The sequence below is a fragment of the Bubalus kerabau genome, chromosome 1 (genome assembly GCF_029407905.1).
Source record: "Bubalus kerabau isolate K-KA32 ecotype Philippines breed swamp buffalo chromosome 1, PCC_UOA_SB_1v2, whole genome shotgun sequence".
Classification (NCBI taxonomy): domain Eukaryota; kingdom Metazoa; phylum Chordata; class Mammalia; order Artiodactyla; family Bovidae; genus Bubalus; species Bubalus kerabau.
In genome coordinates, this window is record NC_073624.1 from 6,087,591 (window position 1) to 6,108,361 (window position 20,771).

Here is a 20,771-nt window from a genome sequence, read left to right on the forward strand (position 1 = left end):
CCGCTCCAGTGTTCTTGCCTGGAGAATCCCAGGGGCGGGGAAGTCTGGTGGGCTGCCGTCTATGGGGTCTCAGAGAGTCGGACACGACTGAAGCGACTTAGCAGTAGCAGCAGGTTGACTATTACATTGCGTTAAGTTGCTTAGTCCAAAACTGTTTGTGAGGGCTCAGGGTGCGGTGTGGTGTTTTCTTCTTTCCCGCGCAGGTTTAAATAAGCACGTGCCCCTCGGATCCCTAGAGCCCACTAGTTTCAGAGCCTGGGCGGGAATTGGTACCCGCGGAACCTTTCTCCCCGCGGATGCCTCAGCCCGCCCGGCGGGAAATACATCAAGGACCGCGCCGCGCCTCCGGAAGTCGGGCCTCGGTCGCCCCGGAGACGCGCGTGAGGGCCGGGTTCCCTCACCATGAGTGTCCGGGTCGCGCGGGCAGCCCGGGCCTGGGCCAGAAGCGCGAGCGGCCGCCGCGGCTCCTCGAACTGCCCGCGGCCTCCGCCGGCTGCTGTGGACGTGGCGGCGCTGCTGCGAGATGCGACCGCGGCGGACGGAGGGTCCCAGGACGCGGAGGCGGCGGCGGGACGGCGGGAGCCGGGCCAGTGCTCGGTGCTGCTCTTCCCCGGCCAGGGCAGCCAGGTGGTGGGCATGGGCCGCGGGCTGCTCCGCTACCCGCGCGTTCGCGAGCTTTACGACGCCGCCCGCCGTGTGCTCGGCTACGACCTGCTGGAGCTGAGCTTGCGCGGGCCGCAGGAGGCCCTGGACCGCACCGTGCACTGCCAGCCCGCCGTCTTCGTGGCTTCGCTGGCCGCCGTGGAGAAACTACATCACCTGCAGCCCGCGGTGAGTCCTGGGGCTCCCTCCTGTCGGGCTCGCCGCGTCCGACTTCGGTTTGGCAGGTCCTTCCTGAGGTCCCATCTGTGCCAGGCGCTATTGTAGGCACAGGAGATAAACTGGCGTGAGCAAACCGAAGATCGGTGCTGCGTTTTAGGGCAGGGAGATAGTTCAGTTCAGTCGCTCAGTTGTGTCCGACTCTTTGCAACCCCATGGACTGCAGCACGCCAGGCCTCCCTGTCCATCAGCGACTCCCGGAGCTTACTCAAACTCATGTCCATCGCGTCGGTGATGCCATCCAACCAGTCTCATTCTCTCTGGTCTTCTTCTTCCGCCTTCAGTCTTTCCCAGCATCAGGGTCATTTCCAATGAGTCAGTTCTTCGCATCAGGTGGCCAGAGCATTGGAGTTTCAGCTTCAGCATCACTCCTTCCAATGAATATTCAGGGATGATTTCCTTTGGGATGGACTGGTTGGATCTCCTTGCAGGGAGATAGATAACAGAGAATAAAATATACTGTGAAAATTGCCTAGTGTGTGAAGGGAGTGAAGGGCCAGGTTTCTATTGTAAGTGATCCTTAATCATTTAATGAATTATTAAACGGTTTTAGAAGGATGAACCTTCGTTCATGAAGGGTCGTTGAGAAGATGATGAAATATCCCTTCACTTGAAGTTGTGGGATGATTTAATATCAAAACATGTTAAGACAGAACTTTACCCACATTTCATCCTCACCGCAACCTTGTGAGGTTGGTAGCATTATTTTATGGATGGGGAGAGAGTACGGCAGAGATAGTAATTATCTTAAGGGGTCCTGTGAAGTTGTGATAATAGCATTCATCTAGTGTTTATCCTGGGCCAGGTCTGTGCTGAGCAATTTAGAGGCCTTATCTCCATGTAATTATCTCTTAGCAACCCTGTGGGGGTAGGTCGAGCTCTGCCCATTTCACAGATGAGATAACTGAGGCGAGGAGGTTAGGGGACTCTCCCAGGCTAAGCATCAAGTCCTGCTCTCTGTGACTCTGAAGGGCATGCGCTTACCTTCTGTACTTGGTGCCCTCTGTCTCCATCGGCCTGAGAAGCAGAAGCAGGAGAATCCAGAGCCCTGGGTTGGAGTCACAGCGTAACCACGGAGTCCAGTGGCAGGGTTTGACCTCCCCTGCCAGGGAAGTTCCGCATCGGTAAAGGGCTGGTCAGAGATGGTCGAGGCCACTTCAGTGTGTCTCCTCTAGCTGGAGCACCAGGCCAGCAGCACCTGGCTCACTGAGCCACTGAACACTGTCAGCTCATGAGTGCAGAGCCCCAGACTGAACTCCCCTGAGAACCTGGCCTCATGTTCTTCTGCATCTGTCCCTGCAGGTTATTGAGAACTGTGTTGCTGCTGCTGGATTCAGTGTGGGAGAATTTGCAGCCCTAGTGTTTGCTGGGGCCATGGAATTTTCTGAAGGTACCCGGGAAGGGCATTGATTTTATGCACGGGGTGTTGTCTTGCTGGGCCCACTGAGGACAAGGGGCACCGCCGGAAACAATTCTGGACCTACTCAGGGGTTAGAGAAGGGGACACATGGGCGGGGATGACAGTGGGACCTGAGGACCAGACTTCACCTGATTTGAAGCTTAAAGGATTTATCAGGGAATTTCTTTCTCCTCGTAGTCTTGTGAAAGTGTCTTGCTTCTGTCTGTCCCACTCTTCCTGTGCATTCTTAGTCCAGTCATGTACCTCCGGTGCCTGTCATGTGGTAGACACTCAGTAGATACTCATTAAGTGAAAGAGAATAAATCAGTGTTTGATCTTGAGATCAGTTTCATTTCTTAAGGTTTTTGTGTGTAAACAGGTAAACATTTTGCTTACAGTTAAGTACAGAGGACTTGAATAGACGTGTCTGTGAAGATCTACAAAGACCCACCGAATACATGACAAGATGTGCGGCACCGCAGCCATCGCATTACAGTCCTTCAGTTCAGTTCAGTCGCTCAGTCGTGTCCGACTCTTTGCGACCCCATGGACTGCAGCACGCCAGGCTTCCCTGTTCATCATGAACTCCTGGAGCTTACTCAAACTCAAACTCATGTCCATTGAGTCGGTGATCCCATCCAACCATCTCATCCTCTGTCGTCCCCTTCCTCTGCTTTCAGTCTTTCCCAGCGTCACGGTCTTTTCAAATGAGTCAGCTCTTCGCATCAGGTGACCAAAGGATTGGAGTTTCATCTTCAACATCAGTCCTTCCAGTGAATATTCAGGGCTGATCTCCTTCAGAATGGACTGGTTGGATCTCCTTGCAGTCCAAGGGACTCTCAAGAGTCTTCTCCAACACCACAGTTCAAAAGCATCCATTCTTCGGCGCTCATTTTTCTTTATAGTCCAGCTGTCACATCCATGTATGACTACTGGAAAAACCATAGCATTGACTAGACGAACCTTTGTTGGCAAAGTAGTGTCTCTGCTTTTGAATATGCTATCTAGGTTGGTCATCGCTTTTCTTCCAAGGAGCAAGTGTCTTTTAATTTCATGGCTGCAGTCACCATCTTCAGTGATTTTGGAGTCCAAAAAAATAAAGTCTGACACTGTTTCCATTGTTTCCCTATCTATTTGCCATGAAGTGATGGGACCAGGTGCCATGATCTTAGTTTTCTGAATGTTGAGTTTTAAGCCAACTTTTTTACTTTCCTTCTTCACTTTTCATCAAGAGGCTCTTTAGTTCTTTTTCACTTTCTGCCATAAGTGTGGTGTCATATGCATATCTGAGGTTATTGCTATTTCTCCCGGCAATCTTGATTCCAGCTTGTACTTCATCCAGCTTGGCATTTCGCATGATGTACTCTGCATATAAGTTAAAGAAGCAAGGGGACAATATAAGCCTTGACATACTCCTTTCCCAATTTGGAACCAGTCTGTTATTCAATGTCCAGTTCTAACTGTTGCTGCTTGACCTGCATACAGATTTCTCAGGAGGCAGGTCAGGTGGTCTGGTATTCCTGTTTCTTTAAGAATTGTCCACAGTTTGTTGGAAAGACTAGAGATCCCTTCAAGAAAATTAGAGATACCAAGGGAACATTTTATGCAAAGATGGGCACAATAAAGGACAGAAATGGTATGGACCTGACAGAAGCAAAAGATATTAAGAAGAGGTGGCAAGAATACACAGAAGAACTATACAAAAAAGATCTTCATGACCCAGATAACCACGATAGTGAGATCACTCAGCTAGAGCCTGACATCCTGGAATGTGAGGTCAAGTGGCCCTTAGGAAGCATCACTATGAACAAAGCTAGTGGAGGTGATGGAATTCCAGCTGAGCTATTTCAAATCCTAAAAGATGATGCTGTGAAAGTGCTGCACTCAATACGCCAGCAAATTTGGAAAATTCAGCAGTGCCCACAGGACTGGAAAAGGTCAGTTTTCATTCCAATCCCAAAGAGAGGCAATGCCAAATAATGCTCAAACTACCACACAATTGCACTCATCTCACATGCTAGTAAAGTAATGCTTAAAATTCTTCATGCCAGGCTTCAGCAGTACATGAACCATGAACTTCCAGATGCTCAAGCTGGACTTAGAAAAAGCAGAGGAACCAGAGATCAAATTGCCAACATCTGTTGGATCATTGAAAAAGCGAGAGAGTTCCAGAAAAACAAGTACTTCTGTTTTATTGACTATGCCAAAGCCTTTGACTGTGTGGATCACCACAAACTGTGGAAAATTCGTAAAGAGATGGGAATACCAGACCACCAACCATTAGGGAAATACAAATCAAAAGCACAGTGAGGTACCACTTCATGCCCACCAGGATGGCTTTAATTTAAAAAACAAGAGGAAAACAGTAAGTGTTGGCAAGGATGTAGGAACCTCACACCCTGATGAAATATAAAGCAGCAACGCCGCTGTGGAAACAGTTTGGTGGGTCCTCAGGTTAAACATGGAGTTGCCGTGTGACCCGGTCGTCCTGCTCACAGGTCTGTACCTAAGAGAGGAAAACACATGTCCACACTGGAACATTTGCACACAGATATTTGTAACAGCGGTGTTCGTATTCATTTCCAAAAGGTAGAAATGATCCAAAGGTCCATAATCAGATGAGTGGATAAACAAATTGTGGTAGATCGACCCAGTGGGATATTATTTCAACCATAAAAAGAAATAAAATACTGACGTGGCAGCATGGATGAACATCAGAAACATGCTAGGTGACAGAAGCCAGACACAGAGCTCACTTATTTTTCTGTGAAATGTCCGGAATACGTACTTTCATAGAGACAGCTGATTAGAGGTTACTGGGGGTGGAGGGAGGGAGAAATGGAGAGTGATTGCTCAGTGGGTATGGGGTGTTTTGTGGGCTGATGGAAAGGGTTTTTTTGGCCGTACTGGGTCTTTGTTGCTGCCCACGGGCTTCTCCCCAGGTATGGCAAGCAGGGGCTACTCCCTAGGTGGGGCGCACAGGCTTCTCATGGGGCAGAGCACCGGCTCTGGAGTTGTTGCGTACAAGCCTAGCTGCCTGACAGCAAGTGGAATCTTCCCAGACCAGGGGTTGAACCTGTGTCCCAGCATTTGCTGGTGGATTCTTAACCACTTGACCATCAGGAAAGTCCTGTACGTTCTGAATACAACAAATATTGCTGCATTTATGCACTTAAAACTCGTTATATTTTATGTGAATTTCACCTCTTTTTTTAAAAAGCATTATAGAAAGAAAGCCTGGTCAAGAAAGTGAAAAAAATTTTCATATTTCTACATCCTAATAAAGATATTTTATAGAAACATAGTTTAATGTATACATAATTTGCAGAATTATTGACGTGTTTTTTCGGTTGACAATTTGCAGTTATTTAATGCCTACTTGGGAGGGTCTCCACATTGCTGTGTGCTCTCTCCTGCCTCCTAACACAGGCTCTTAATGTGTTTGCTCCATAGTTCTGCTTGTGTAAGGGGCTGAAACTCCAGCACAGACAGACTCAGTGCTGGGTGAAGGAAGGTGTGTTGAGAGAAAGGGCGCAGGGTTTGTTCCTCTGACCCTGTCGTCCGTCAAACCCCGGACTCGTCCCTTACCTGCTTCTTGGTCTGGTCATCTCCTCCCCGCCAGCGAGCAGGCCCAGGACCAGGGCGGTGCTGTCCAGTAGCCCGAATCCGGTCCAGTCTTTTTTCTTCACGTTTTACTGACGTATAGTGAACTTACAACGTTCTGTCAATTTCTGCTCTTGAGTGAACTGATTCCGTTACTATATACCTTTGCATCTTCATCTACGTTATGGCTTATCACAGGATATTGAGTATATATCCTCGTGCATGATAGTTGGCATCTGCGAATCCCAAACACCCAATCACCTGCTCCCCCACCTCCCCTCCTCCTGGCAGCCGCAAATAGTCTGTTCTGTATCTGAGTCCATATCTGAAGCATGTTATTGGTGTTGGGGGTTTTTTTAGTTGTTGTTTTCATATTTTACTTATTTTTGGCTGTGTCGGCTCTTTGTTATAGCACATGGGCTTCTCTCTAGTTGTGGCTTAGTCGCCCCTCGGCATGTGGAATCCTAGTTCCCCTACCAGGGCTCAAACCTGCGTCCCCGGCATTGGAAGGCGAGTGCCTATCCACTGGGTCAGCAGAGAAGTCCCCCTGTGTCATATTTTAGATTCCACGTGTAACTGATATCATATGGTATTTGTCTTTCTGACTTACTTCACTTGGCGTGATAATCTCTAGGTCCATCCATGTTGCTGCAGATGGCTTTGCGTTCATTGCTTTTCACGGCTGAGTGGTATTCCCTTGTATATATGTGCACGCCTTCTTGACCCACTCCCTTGTGGACACTGAGGCTGTCTCCGTGTCCTGGCTATCATGAACTGTGTGCAGTCCGTTCTCATGTCATGGCCGCGGCAGGTGCCTCTCGGCACACAGCCCCGTCCTCCCACTTCACACTGGAGCCGCACTGAGCCGGGAGCCCTGCTCTCTAGCTCATCTGCCTTGCCAGCGTCCAGCTCTCCAGTGAAGGCAGTCATGCTTGATTTACGACAATTATGTTATTAAAATTCATATGCTTGTTTGTACATCATTCCAGGCATCTAGAGGTTCTTAATTATTTTCCTTGTTCAGCACCATTTCTCTGAAATAATTTGTAGTTCTCAGTTTTCACTACAGTTCAGGCAGGCTATAATTATTATCTTCATTGTACTAGCTAAAAATTTGACCTGGAAGGAGGTCATGACTTCAGCTCAAAGTCTCTTCCTTTCCACTCTGTGCCAGGGTTTCTCAACAGCACTATTACGTTTTGGACCAGATGATTCTTACTTGGGGGGCTGTTTATTGTAGGCTGTTGAACAGCATCCCTGGCCTGTGCCCACCAGATGCCAGTAGCACCCACCACCCCCCTGATGATCAAAAGCTGTTTCCAGATACCGCCCTGGGGGTAAAATCACCCTGGTTAAGAACCACCATCCTGCACCAGCCAGCTCTAAGGCAGGAAGCTCCGTGGGTTCATTGTACTGTGCCAGGGACTGTGCCTTGCTCTCTGATGATTGGGGGGCCATCTCTGTGCAGCTCGGATCCTTAGAGCGGCGGCTTGTGGACTGGTGATGGATACCAGTACCAGTGTCTCCAGTGTTTGTGGAATTTGTGCTTTGTTTCTCAGCTCTGGACTTCCCTTCTCGATCACGTGCCCTGATTTTTCCAAATGCACTTCTCTCTGCATAGGTCTGTACGCAGTGAAAATTCGAGCTGAGGCCATGCAGGAAGCCTCGGAAGCCGTGCCCAGTGGCATGTTGTCCGTCCTCGGCCAGCGTCAGTCCAAGTTCGCCATCGCCTGTCTGGAAGCCCAGGAACACTGCAAGACTCAGGGCATAGAGAACCCCGTGTGCGAGGTGTCCAACTACCTCTTTCCTGACTGCAGGGTGATCTCGGGACACCTGGAGGTTGGTGTTGGCGGGAGCAGCCTTCCTAGAACCCAGTCCGGTGCAGAACATGGGACTTACTGCCGGGAGCCCGCCAAGCCTAACGGGTGCTCTGCTCAGCCCTGGTCTTGGAAAGTGTTTGAGGGCCAGCATGTCTGTGGTGGGGCGAGCGCTCCAGAGGGAGGCTGGGTACTGTCCCCACTCTGCCACGTGCTCCCGTGATGAGGGACGACAGGACCCCGGGCAAATCCCCAGCCCACGTGGAAGGTAAAGGGGCTGAACCAGGTCATCTCCAGGGCCTCCCTGTGATATGCTCTGGCCTCCTCGCGGCCTCTCGTCCCCTCGCTTCCTCAGAGGAGCAGCTGCCTCCTGCTGGGTTGCTCTGCTTTTCCTGAGGTGTCTGTTTTTGCACACTTTGCTCTGTCCATCCTCCACTCACTGCCGACATCCTTTCTCGGGCAGAGGACACACAGAGGGATCAGCCAGGGTTCCTGCCGTCAAAGGAAGGCAGCTGTGAACGGAAGACTCCAGGTTTCGGGGCACCGTAGGGGTCAGGCTGGCTACTAGATGGGCCAAGGAGGCGGCCCAGGAGGCACTGCGCAGAGGATGGTGTTGCCAAGAGCAGGGGCGCCCCAGGCCGAGAGGCGCCCCGAGCAGCAGGGGCAGCTCTGTGCCATGCGCCTGGCTGGGGCCTGAGGGGTGCAGAAGTCAGGCCAGTGCTGCCCTGTCCTCGCTCAGCCCATCCAGTCCTCGCGGCCAGTCCTGTGCTCTGAGCAGGGTGGCTCAGCTGCAGGAAGCTGAGGCAGAGAGGCCAGCGCCCGTGATGGTGGAGGCGGGAGGAGGGCTCACGTCCGTTCTCCTCTCGACCGCCCTAGGCTCCTCCCCTCGGTAAGGCCTTGCCGGTTGGTGTACAGGGGTCCTTCTGTATCTCCTCTGAACCGGGGAGAGCCAGCGGGTCCCTCCTGGGGCCGTTCTGAGATGATGGGAAGACCAGCTGCAGTGGCCCCAAGCTCATCACGGAGCTGGCTGTTCGTTCCCATGGGTAACCTTGGAAGAAAGCCCGGAATGGGCCAGGAGGGGCAGGCATCTCCCTCTCAGGCTCCCAGACAGGTGGGCGGGCATCAGTCCAGGTGGCGACTCCTGCACTCCCCGGGTTCAGCCTTTTGGTGCCGCGGGAAGTGCTGTAGCAAAGAGCTCAGGTGTGGGCAGGTCACCTGGGCAGTGGAGCCCTTCCCAGCGGTGGATGTGGAACAGCTTGTCCTCTGCTAGACCCGGGCCTGGGCTGAGCGCCAGCCGCAGGACCCTCTGGACCCTGGGACTGTGGCCTTGACTCCTGCTGCAGCTGGAGTGGGCTGAGTCCAGAGACTTCCCCTGGAAAGACGTAGACCCCAGCAGTGATGCAGGAGGTGCCGCTGAGTAGCTGTCTCCATAGAGGCCGGTGATCAGACAGCTGCAGGCGAGGGGGGAAGGGCTTGGGCTGTGGAGTCCAAGAGGCCTCTGTGGGGAGGCACCAGAGGCTCGTCCCTCGGGGTGATGGAGACAGACGGAGCATGGTCTTGGGAGCTCCAGGTCAGGCCGGACTCTGCTGCAGTGAGGGCCAGACCCCGCTGTGCCGCCCACACGCGTGGGCCACCCTCCGTGACAGCTCGCTGTACTGGTCTCTGCTCCACGTGGCTTTGCCCCAGGGCTCAGACAGCTAAGTGACCTTGGTGTGGAATAGACAGGCTCAGGGCACAGGCTGGTGACCTCTGATGAGCCAGAGGCTGCACTCCTGCGGGGCAGGGCCCTCGGAGCAGGCCGAACGAGCACCATCCAACCAAAAACATTAACTATTAACCCCTCCTACCCTCTGGGGGCACAGAGAGCTACCCTGCTATACTTTTGATGTTACCAATCCCAGGGCTTTGTAAGAAGGCGGTAATTGCTAACCCTTCTGTAGAGCTTGTATACCAGGCATAGTTCTTATCATAGTCCTGAGATAACTATTGTTGTTATCCCCATTTTTACAGGTGAGGAAACTGAGGCAGAGAAAAGTAAAGCAAAATTTCCCAAGGTCACTCAGCTACTGTGACTTTCCTTGAGTCTTCAGGAGCAGCTGGCCCAGCTTCTGAGCAGGCCATGGGTGGCATCAGGTTGGAGGGACACAGCAGACGGGTTAGTGCCTAGGAAGCCCTTTGCTGGATCCCAGGGAAGGGCTGTCAGGGTCGTAGGCCTTGGGCTGTGTCCTGAGGGTGCAGGATCTCTTTAAGAATATACACCGTTTTAAAGATATTTGCCGAGTATGTTGTGGTTCTGAGTCTGGGCCTGTTAGTCCCAGAGGCCCCTCTGGACGGAGGAGCCTTCAGGGAGTGGCTTCGGGCTGCAGGGAAGGAGAGTTTTGGTCTTCTCCAGAGAAACACCAAATGAGAGCTTTCAGATCCTGGATTGTGAGATGAGACTTGGAGCCTCCTGAATTGTCATCTTGAAGTTTACGGAGTAACAAGGAAACAAGCTTAAACAGTTACGAGGAGTAGCAGGATTAGATAGCGCTTTTTCGTGTATCAGACCCCTTCATAACTCCTGTCTGGTCACTTCCCAGCAGTCTTACGAGGTAGGTGAAATTGTGCTCATTTCACAGATGGAATAAAAGAAGTTCAAGGACTTGCCTGGGGCCACCAAGCTGGGTGACGGAGCTGGGACAGGACCGCGTTTCCTGGCCTTGGCTCTCTTTCAGGCATAGGGTGGTCACCTGCCCAGGCGGGGCATGCGAATGGCCAGAAGGGCTTCCGGGACACCGACTTTGCAACTGCGCGGGGTGAAATACACACGCGGATGTGTAGAGAGATGCATATTCTCTACGGAGGACTGACGGCATCAGTCAGAGGTGACCCCCTCGTGTGCGTTTCTTCCCCTGAGATTCGCTGGCTTAAACCTCCCTTCTTTCTTCCAGGCTCTGCAGTTTCTCCAGAAGAATTCCTCTAAGTATCACTTCAGACGCACCAGGATGTTGCCGGTTAGCGGTGGGTTCCACACCCGCCTCATGGAGCCGGCCGTGGAGCCCCTGGTGCAAGTGTTAAAGGCAATTGATGTCAAGAAGCCCCTGGTGTCCGTGCACTCGAACGTCGATGGGAACAGATACATGCATCCCAAACACATCCAGAAGCTGCTGGCGCAGCAGGTGGTCTCGCCAGTGAAGTGGGAGCAGACGATGCACGCCATATACGAGAGGAGGAAGGGCACCGCGTTCCCCCAGACGTTCGAGGTGGGGCCTGGGAAGCAGCTGGGCGCCATCCTGAGGAGCTGTAACCTGCAGGCCTGGAGGTCCTACAGCCACGTGGAGGTGCTGGAGGCCGGCGAGGACCCAGAGGAGCCGCTGTAGGGCCTCCCGCGGGCCCTGGCGTGGACGGGCCACGGCCGAGGAGGACTCGGGCTCTGGGGGGCTGAGCCCAGCCTGACCGTCCTGGCAGGCCGCTGCCTCCACGTGAGCAGGAGGGTAATGTGCTTCGAATGCCCTGTGGAAAGCACTAAAAACGAGTGTTTCTTCACACACCAGGGTCCGTCTCTCCCCAGCATGTCTGAGTGCTGGGGACCTGCGGCTGTGCTGATTCTGTGAAGACCTGTGGGTTCCACCCCTGCCTCCTGGGCAGCTCACATTGCCTCCCCAGGGCTCAGGTGGTTGCTCCGTAGGCAGGAGTGTTCTGAGGCCCGGGAAGGCCTGGCCTGCTGCCGTGTGGGCGCTGTGGGCCATGGCTTGAGGCCAGCGCCAAACTCCCTCCTCTGCTAGCCCAGCCTCCTCTGGACACGATGTGGCCAAAACCTTAGCTCCTTTGCCCCTGAATCCAAAGGTCTTTAGGACCCAGCTGGCCTTGGCAGACATTCGGTCCCCATCACTCAACAGTTGGGAGACTGTGCCCCGTATGTTTACTTACCCAACAGAAAGCAGCGAATGCCTACTGTATGCCAGGGAGCAAGTGGCCTCTGCCTTGGAGGGGAAAAAGGCCCTTTAGCAAGGCGGGAGCAGCGTGGGGAGGGTGGCCCTGCGTCCTCCCCCACCCCCACGTCTGACTGCAGTCACCGAGTGCCTGCTGTGTGCCCAGAGCCGAGTCCGGCTCGGGCCTGCCCACCGAGCTTATCCTTAGCCTGCTCCACACCGGAGCACAGCGCAGGGCCCGCTTCTAATTCAGTATTAAATGTGATCAGTTCTCACCTTCTGGGATGGTTTTTTCATTACACAGTGATACTGGGAAAATCTCACTGGGGATGAAATGTCTGAGCTTGTCTTTAAACATCACCGTTGTGTAGGCATACGTCAAACCCTGGGTAGGGTGTCTCTTTTTTAATTAATTGAAGTCTAGTTAATCTACATTGTTGTATTAATTTCTGGTGTACAGCAAAGTGATTCGGTTACATATTTTAATATATATACATCCTTTTTCATACTCCTCTCCATTATGGTTTAATCGCAGGATAACTGAACATTGCTCCTTGTGCTGTACAGTATGATCTTGTAGTTTACCTATCTTACGTGTAGTACTTTGTATCTGCGAACCCCAGGCTCCGAAGGGTCTCTCATTTTTAGTTCTGTTTCTCAGCTAGAGTGCCGTTGGCCTTTGAGCAGAACCAGTCTTCACTGTGTGGGACAGTCGCGTGCTCGTGGGCCGCTGTCCTGGCCCCTAGCGATTCCACAGCAGTCGCATTTCTGGGGATTGTGACCCCAGACACGCCCACCTGTGTCCTCAGCCCACAGCCCTCCCACGGCTGAGAATCCCTGCCGCAGACCCTCGTTTCACCGAGGCCTCGGTTTGCATGCTCTTTGGAGCACAATGAAGAACTGTTTCTTCAAACTTTGTTTTCTTCAGTTCAGTTCAGTCGCTCAGTCACGGCCGACTCTTTGCAACCCCATGGACTGCAGCACGCCAGGCCTCCCTGTCCATCACCAGTTCCCAGAGTTCACTCAAACTCATGTCCATTGAGTCAGTGACGCCATCCAACCATCTCATCCTCTGTCGTCCCCTTCTCCTCCTGCCTTCAATTTTTCCCAGCATCAGGGTCTTTTCCAAAGAATCAGTTCTTCACATCAGGTGACCAAAGGATTGGAGTTTCAGCTTCAGCATCAGTCCTTCCAATGAATATTCAAGACTGATTTCCCTTAGGATGGACTGGTTGGATCTCCTTTGTTTTGTTAGAGAATTTTGAATCTTCACAAAGAACTTTGTTAAGTTTGTATTTTATGTATTTTATTTTTGGCTGTGCAGGGTCTTCCTTGCTGCCCAGGCTTTCTCTAGTTGCCGTGAAAGGAGCTACTCTCTAGTTGCGGTGTGCGGGCTTCTCACTGCAGGGGCTTCTCTTGTTGGGGAGCTCAGGCTCTAAGATACAGGGCGTGGGCTCAGGAGTTGTGGCACATGGGATCTTCCTGGAGCAGAGATGGAACCCATCTCCTGCACTGGCAGGCGGATTCTTTCCCACTGAGCCCCCAGGGAAGCCCTCGTTACTTTGTAAACAATTGCTGAGTCTGCTGGAACGCCCTTGGCTGACAGCTTTCAGTAACAGGCAGCCTGGGAGACCATGCCGTCTCCGCAGTCCAGTCCAGGCGCAGGCATCTGGCTGTGCCTCGGGCAGCTCTGAGGAGCACAGCCCCACAGGTGGGCGGTGGAGGGCGGGCCATCCAGGCTGCAGGCCTCACCGCTCCTCTGGGCGCAACTGTCTGTCTCAGGGGCCGCCCAGTAGGAGTCACGTGGCCAGTGGGTGACCACGTCACCCCTGCCCTCTGCCTGACAGGGACAAGCCTCTGGCTCTCGCTTTTGGACACTGGAGAGTCATCTCTGGTGTTGCTGTGGACACGAGATTGAGGCCGGTTTCAGCTCCTCTGCTCCTGTGGAAACTGCCACGTGGAGCAGCCAGAACGGATTTCACTCTGGATGTCAGTCTGACTGGATTGGAGGATCCTGGGGTGATGGAAGTCTGGGCCACCTCTGTCAAGTCCCCTGCCTCTGGGCCCATTTCCCCCACCACAGGCGCAGTGGGCTGGGCTCCACCTCTACTCCAGGAGCCCTGGGTTGGGGGTGGGTGGGCCCTCTCCCTGCCCACCCCACCAACCTCCAGCTGAATCCTGCAGAGATGGCAGATTGTGCGGGGAGCTACAGGAGTCGTCCTGGGGTGAGGGCCCAGGACCACGGTGGGTCCTGCATCCTGTTTCTCGGCAGGACCTTGGCCAGCTCCTGCCCCCATGGGGACGATACCAGCGCTGTCCTTGGTCTGAGGGCTCTCGCTCACCCTGAGGTGGGACTCGCACCTGCCACCACCTCTCTGGACCCCACGTCAGTGGAGAAGCTTGGAGCGCTTCTCTTTCCAGCCACCTGACTCCCCGGATCTGCCTGGGAAGGGGCACCATGCCCTCGGTGGTCTGCGTGTCCACTGCGCGTGCAGCGGTGCCCTGGGGCCGGCCAGAGACCTGCCGCAGGAGATGGGGGGCAGGAGGTTTTGTGCGGAAATTCCCGAGGAGTCATGTGGCCAGTGGGTGACCACATGTCACCCCTGCCCTCTGCCTGACTGGGACAAGCCTCTGGCTCTCCCTTTTGGACACTGGAGAGTCATCTCTGATGTTGCTGTGGACTCAAGATTGAGACCGGTTTCAGCTCTGGCACGTGGAGCAGCCAGAACGGATTTCACTCTGGATCCCAGTCTGACTGGATTGGAGGATCCTGGGGTGATGGAAGTCTGGGCCACCTCAGTCAAGTCCCCTGCCTCTGAGCCTCAGTTTCCCCCATCAGGGGGGCTTGTCCAGGTGGACGGGAGTGATGTGCTGGCCCTCCACAGCTGGATCTGCATCAGCTCAGAAGGTCAAGTGCTGCGTGGGAGCTAGAGCTGTGGCAGGCAGGCCTAGGCTGGTGTGAACCAGGAGACAGTGGGGCCGACACTGGCCAATCTGCCTCCGCGCCCCGGCCTGTCCCCGCCTCAGGGCCTTTGTACTGCAGTCCAGCTCCCCCAGCCCCTCCTCGGAGAGGACTCGTCTCACTCTCTGCAGGCCCCGGCGTTTTCTCAGTCTCCTGGTGCCCTCAGCACGCACTGGACAATACTCTTAGCTGATGGATGTGCTGCTTTTTCTTCTGTAAAGAGACTGTGAAATCTGAGCCAGGGACCTGTGCCTTCTTTACATCCCCAGAACCTACACCAGCGGCTGATGTAGTGCAGTGGGGGCTCCTGGTGCCACGGGTGGAAAGAGTGTTGCAAACCCCAGGACAGGATGACCCTGGCAAACGGTATCCCTGAATTCGCGCAGGGAAAAGTCACACCCCAGCTAGCATCAGCCACATCCAGAGGCTCCATACGATGTTTCCGGCTCCTCTCTCTGAGGAGCCCCAAACTCCTTGGAAAGCCATGGGCATCCACATGGGTTACACAGCTGGATGGGCAGTTTGTCCTGAGAGCTCAAGATGGAGCAAGCCGGGAGGACTTCCTGGAAGAGGCACCTCTGGATTTGGCCTTGCCACATCCTTAGCCATTCTACAGTGGGTCCCTGGGCCTTGGAGTCAGTAGATCACACAGGTTGAGCCCTCCGGTCACTCCCGGGTCTACAAGCTTGGTGGGAATGTGGTACCAGTCTGGGATGGAGAGTGAGCTCTCCAGACAAAGCCAGCTGCACAGATGGGGCATCCCAGCCATTGCCTGGGAACTGGGAGATTCTGGGCTCCACTCCCCAGCCCCACCATGAGGTTCTCGGGGCCTGACATGGTGACCCCTCATAGGAAAGGGAGTGAAAGGCCTCAAAGCCGTGGAGGGCCAGACCCTGGGGAGCTGCAGCATAAGACTTGGGGGCGTGGCGGTCCCTTAGCCGTGAGGGTTGGAAGGTGTGGTCTGACCAGCCTGCTGGAAGGCGGGGGGTAGCTGCACCTGCTGGGTCAGCTCCAGGGCTGAGTGGGGGTCAGGAAAGACTCACCATCCCTGAGTCCTGGCGGGGGTGGAGGATGAGACTGCAAAAGATGCTGAGGGCTGGGGAATGGAACGGGGGTGGGGGAGCTGGAAGGTGGCTCACCCCAGCCCAGGGCTGGCACGAGGGGTGGGGAGAGACAGCACCAGAGGAAAGAGGGCCCACCTCTCAGGGTTTAGAAGCTGCCCTGGGTCAGGTCTGGTGTGGGCTGAGCCCGCAGGGTGGGGGCCTGGCTTCCTGCCCCGGGTGCCCCTGCCCAGCCCCCTCTCTGCACCCCGCGGGTGTGACGATCCCAGCAGGGAGCCCTGGATGAGCAGACACAAGGAGGGCAGATGGCCCCATTGTAAGAGGCACTGACAGCCCAGAGGAAGGTATCCCTAATGGCAGGCTTCAAGCACCAAGACGTGATGAGGGAGTGATCCAGCTCGTGCAGGCCAAACAGCACGCCAGCCGTGGCAGGTGCAGGAAGGAGCTGGGAGCTGGGTGGAGCCGCAGGTGCCCTGGTGACCCGGAGCACGCCCTGCCTTCCCCCACACCCCACCGGCAGGGTGCAGCCCACCAACCCCAGAGAGGACCAGAGACTGGCTGGAAACCAACATTTTATTGAGCTCTCCTCGCCCCGCAGAAATCTATTCCAGCAGATTCTCTGTGCCACGGGCATCCCAGACACGGGGGTGTGACCAGCACTCCCCCCGCCGCCCCCTGTTCGACCAACCCGTGAAAGGGAGGCTCCGTCCCAGGACAGGCCACCGCAGAGCGGGCTGGCGCCGGGAGAGCAGGTCATTAACCAGTAACGACCCCAGAGGTATAATAAATTCATTTCTCTTACAAAAAAAAAAAGAAAAAAAACTAGTATGAACCTCAGTGTCCCAGCACTCAGAGTTTAAATTAAAAAAAAAAAAAGCATCATCAGAAAACAGTTAAAAGACAACACCACCAAAACAGGGCCACCGCCAGGGTGGTGGTCGAGAGGGGGGGCCAGCCCCACCCCCACACTGACCAGCAGTGCGGTCAGTGGAGGCGGCATCCCCAGCTGAGCATCGCCACCACCAGCAGGGACAGCGCCAGCTCGGGCCACAGGCTGGGCGACACCTGTGGGATGAAGGTGGCGACAGGTGAGGACCTCCAGTTGGCAGGAGGCCCGCCCGTTCAACCCCCCGCCCTGGGAACACGGGGAGCCAGCCAGGCAAGGGTGGGAACGGGGGTGGTGCGGGGAGTCATCAGGTAACGTGGGGGCTGCAGGAAGAACTGGGGGGGTCTGGGACAGGGTGAACAGAAAGATAGGAAACACGGGAGGGGCAGGAGAGGACCGTGGCCCTGAGGAGGCGGCAGGAGAAGAGGCCGGCCCACTGAGGGCTGCTGGTCTGCCAGGAAAACCCGTGTGATATTGACAGAATGGACTGGGGCACTGATGGGGAGGGAAGGGGAGGGGTCCGGAAAGCTGCTCGCCAGGACAAGAGGCAACTGTGAGCAGCCGGTCTGCCTGATGAAGGCAATTCCTGGCAGAGGGGGAAAAACACAGCCCAGATGAGGAAGCAGATGCGTGCATCCAGCCCATGAGCCACAGCCTCAAACCCAGAGGCCCCTGGGGACCAGGCAGTGGCAGAAGATGCGGGGAGCAGGCCAGACAAGACAGTCGGGAGTGACATCCAGAGAGGGTGAGCCCCAAGCAGCCGCTCCAGAGCAGTCACCACTCACCGGATGGAAATCAAGGTCAGGAGTTCAAGGCTCGCTTACCCGGTCCCTGAGAGTCAGGAAGCTCCAGAGCCTTCGGTTCTCCCTAAGGTTGGTGAAAGCAGCCATAAAGCTTCTCAGAACATCCCTGAGCCCTACATGGCTGTAGGGGAAAAACAAGCTGCAAGACAGAAAAGGGGGCAGGGCCGTTACACAGGAGCAGGGGCAAGAGGTGGCCCACAGGGGACCACTGGGGGGAAGAGGGCCTGTCCCCTCCCACCCACTGTCACCCAGCCCTCTGGTTCTAAATTCACCCCGGTGGGGATCTGGACTTGCGTCCTGGGAGCTGGGCGACGCCCCACCGCTCATGGGCTCCCAGAGGCCGGTGCGAGAGGAGTCGTGTTCCGAGAGAGACCCGGGCCCCTCTAAGGCAGGCTGCTTCCGTGGACACCAAGACACCCTGCCAGCTTGCATCCTGGTCTTCGGTAGTCAAGGCTCTCTCTGGTCTCACCCGGGCAAGTCTGTGAGGTTCTGAGAACCCACAGGGAAGCTGGCAAATGCTGGCAGCTAAGTCCTCCTGCAAGGACACCCACCCCCATGCAGAAGGCTCTGCCCATAACGCTGGGCACGGAGCTCCATCCCGGCTCCCTGAGCACTTCCTGTTGTCTTCAGTCAAGACTCTTCTGGAAAGGGGCTATCTTGGCTTGAAGATAGCGGGGAGAGGAGGGCACTGGGGTCTGCGGCCCAGGACAGCTCCAGGGACTAGGTGGCTCTGGGCTCTGGGCTGCCCCCCCACCGGGAGTGGAGCTGCGGGGGGCCAGCCCTGGTCTACGGGCGTCCTTGGCCCAGTGGGGCTTGTCACCTGTACATGGTCATCCAGAAGGGCTCAACGAACTGGGGAAGCAGCAACCTCAGCTCCATTTCATCGGCAATAGAGGCCAGCTGCATGGCCAGGTAGTGTGGACTGTCACTGCGGGGAGGCAAGGAAAGGGACCTGGGGTGGTTGGGCTGGTGACCCCACGCCCCCAGACCCCCAGATCCACTTCCAGATCCACCAAGGTGGGGGCAGGGAACCCTCGCACGCCCCCTCCTCTGGCTCCTACTTTGCTTCAGAAGAAGCCAGTGAGGTCCCATCCCCAAGGGAGGTCCCTGGAGCACAGATGCTGGACCCTGGGGAGGGGGCTGCCCCAGTGGAGCCTGCCCCCACCCCGTCTTGTGGGAGGGCAGGGAGACACTCAATGCCTGTGACAACAGCTAGCCTCCCTTCCCCTCCAAGGTAATCCGAGTGCCCCAGAGAGTCCAGGGAGGCACCCTGGGACGTGTTTCCCAGCCCCTAATCTCGAACCCACCTCTGATGTCACCACCCCTTCTGAGAAAGGAGGGGCTACCTGGCCCTCCCCCACCACTGACTCCCTGATGGAAACGGAGATGCTCACATTCACACCCTGGGCACCTGGGCTGGCTTCAGCCTTGCTCCCAGGGGGCTGCCCACATTCCAACCCGGTGACTTGGCTGGAAATTCCCCGGACTCCAAGTCCCTCCCAGCCTAGCCCCGGCCACCTGCCCAGTCTGGGCGGGGAGGTGGGGGAAGGAGAGGAGGAGGGGACGGTGATGCTAGGGAGGGCTGGCGGACAATCAGGTGGCAGGCTAAAGTCAGGACGACACTGCCCCCAACTCCATCTACACGGAGGGGAAGGGGGCAGGTTTCCAAGTCCCTCCATCCCTAAGATTCCGACCAGCCCCAAGCCCAAGCCCAAGGCCTAATGGCTAAGAGTTTTCCGAGGCCTGAAGCAGGAGGGAAGCCTCTAGAAGCCTGGCACTGATGCTGGGACAGTCTCCCCCTCCCTGCCTTGATCGCCAGGGTTGGGAACTGCATCTGAAACCACCTCCTTCCGGTACTCTAAAACCAAATCCATCTCTTATGAGACCTTGATATGACTGTGGTCAGAAGGGCCAGGAGGCACTCCGTCAAGGCCACGAGCTTGAGTCATTCTGATGGCCAGCACTGCAGGGCGGTCCTGGGACTGACTATGCTGGGTGCTTGGAGGGGTTCCTTTGTGAGCAGCTCTGCCCAGGGCGCTTGCCTCCGTGACCACGCCCGGGGAATTTCCACGCTGCAGCCCTGCCCGGAGAACGCAGAGGGCTCTGCTAACCACCTGCCACAGTCATTGACCAGGAATGAGGGTGGGCCGGGCCCAAGGTTACCCCTACCTGTAGGGGGAGATGGGGTGGAACTCCAAGATACTGGTCACACCGGGAAGCCCTGAGTCTTGGTCGTCCAGGAAGCCTGGGCCATGGTTTTGGAGGAAGGTGTACAAAAAGAGGTTCCTAGAGAGGGGTCTTGCTTGATACATTTCTTCTCTGGAAGAAAAAGACAAGGACTAGATGCTCAGATGTGTGCGATCTGGGGTATCATTTACTAGCACCTTACCTCTATCCCGGCTCCCCCTGGCATGAATTCTGCTCTGTGCCTCTGGGAGGGTCACCATGCCTCTCTGTTCTCTCTCATCCATCTCTCGGGGATTTGGAGAAGATTTATAAGGGGTCTTGCCTTCTTCCTTTGTGGAAAGAGAATCAGGGGCTTCTTCCCTGGCGGCCCAGTGGTTAGGACTGGACACTCTCACTGCTGCGGCCCGGGTTCAATTCTTGGTCGGGGAACTAAGATCCCGCAAGTCATACGGTGTGGCCCCCCAAAAAAGAGAAAACCAGACTATAAGTGCAAGGCTCTGATGCTATCCCCAAAAGGCCTATAGTCAAACAAAAAATCCCAAATGTCTGGTGTCATAGTGGACTAAGGCTGGGCTCCATCCAGAGTGCCAATTCCTTGGGTTCTGCCAGATTCCTACTGCTACTCCCCCTAAGCAGAAAGAGGCAAATATCACAGGCTAAGCAAAGAAAAGTCATTCCCAATCCCAACTCCCAGAGAGATACTGTCAGTTTTTAAACACATGCACAGCATAGCACACACGTTTTCAAAACCGGGATCATGCCTAGGAGTGGGGTTGGATGAACTGGGAGATTGGGACTGACATATATCAAAGCCGTGGTTTTTCCAGTAGTCATGTATGGATGTGAGAGTTGGACCATAAAGAAGGCTGAGAGCCAAAGAACTTATGCTTTTGGATTGTGGTGCTGGAGCAGACTCTTGAGAGTCCCTTGGACTGCAAGGAGATCAACCAGTCAATCCTAAAGGAAATCAACCCTAAATATTCATTGGAAGGACTGATGCTGAAACTGAAACTCCAATCCTTTGGCCACCTGATGCGAAGAACTGACTCATTGGAAAAGACCCTGATGCTGGGAAAGACTGAAGGCAGGAGGAGAAGGGGATGACAGAGGATGAGAAGGTTGGATGGCATCACTGACTCAATGGACATGAGTTTGAGCAAACTCTGGGAGATGATGAAGGACAAGGAAGCCTGGCGTGCTGCAGTCCATGGGGTTGAAAAGAGTTGGACACCACTTAGTGACTGAACAACAAAATGTATTAAA

The 20,771-nt window shown here is 55.0% G+C and overlaps 1 protein-coding gene across 1 annotated transcript; it reads left to right on the forward strand.

The window, feature by feature from the left end:
• Nucleotides 1-363: 363 nt before the first annotated feature.
• MCAT (malonyl-CoA-acyl carrier protein transacylase) lies at nt 364-14,801 on the forward strand. Its single transcript, XM_055565989.1, has 4 exons — nt 364-831; nt 2,182-2,269; nt 7,503-7,720; nt 10,629-14,801. Exons 1-4 carry the CDS (start codon nt 403-405, stop codon nt 11,055-11,057), a joined length of 1,164 nt encoding a protein of 387 aa, XP_055421964.1. The 5' UTR covers nt 364-402; the 3' UTR covers nt 11,058-14,801.
• The last annotated feature ends 5,970 nt before the right edge of the window (nt 14,802-20,771 follow it).

What these genes read in the sequence shown, in the direction of transcription:
- MCAT (XM_055565989.1), top strand. Translation starts at nt 403, where the DNA reads ATGAGTGTCCGGGTCGCGCGGGCAGCCCGGGCCTGGGCCAGAAGCGCG. An exon ending in TACATCACCTGCAGCCCGCG is followed by an intron (nt 832 to 2,181) that starts GTGAGTCCTGGG and finishes CTGTCCCTGCAG; the next exon opens with GTTATTGAGAACTGTGTTGC. An exon ending in TGATCTCGGGACACCTGGAG is followed by an intron (nt 7,721 to 10,628) that starts GTTGGTGTTGGC and finishes TCTTTCTTCCAG; the next exon opens with GCTCTGCAGTTTCTCCAGAA.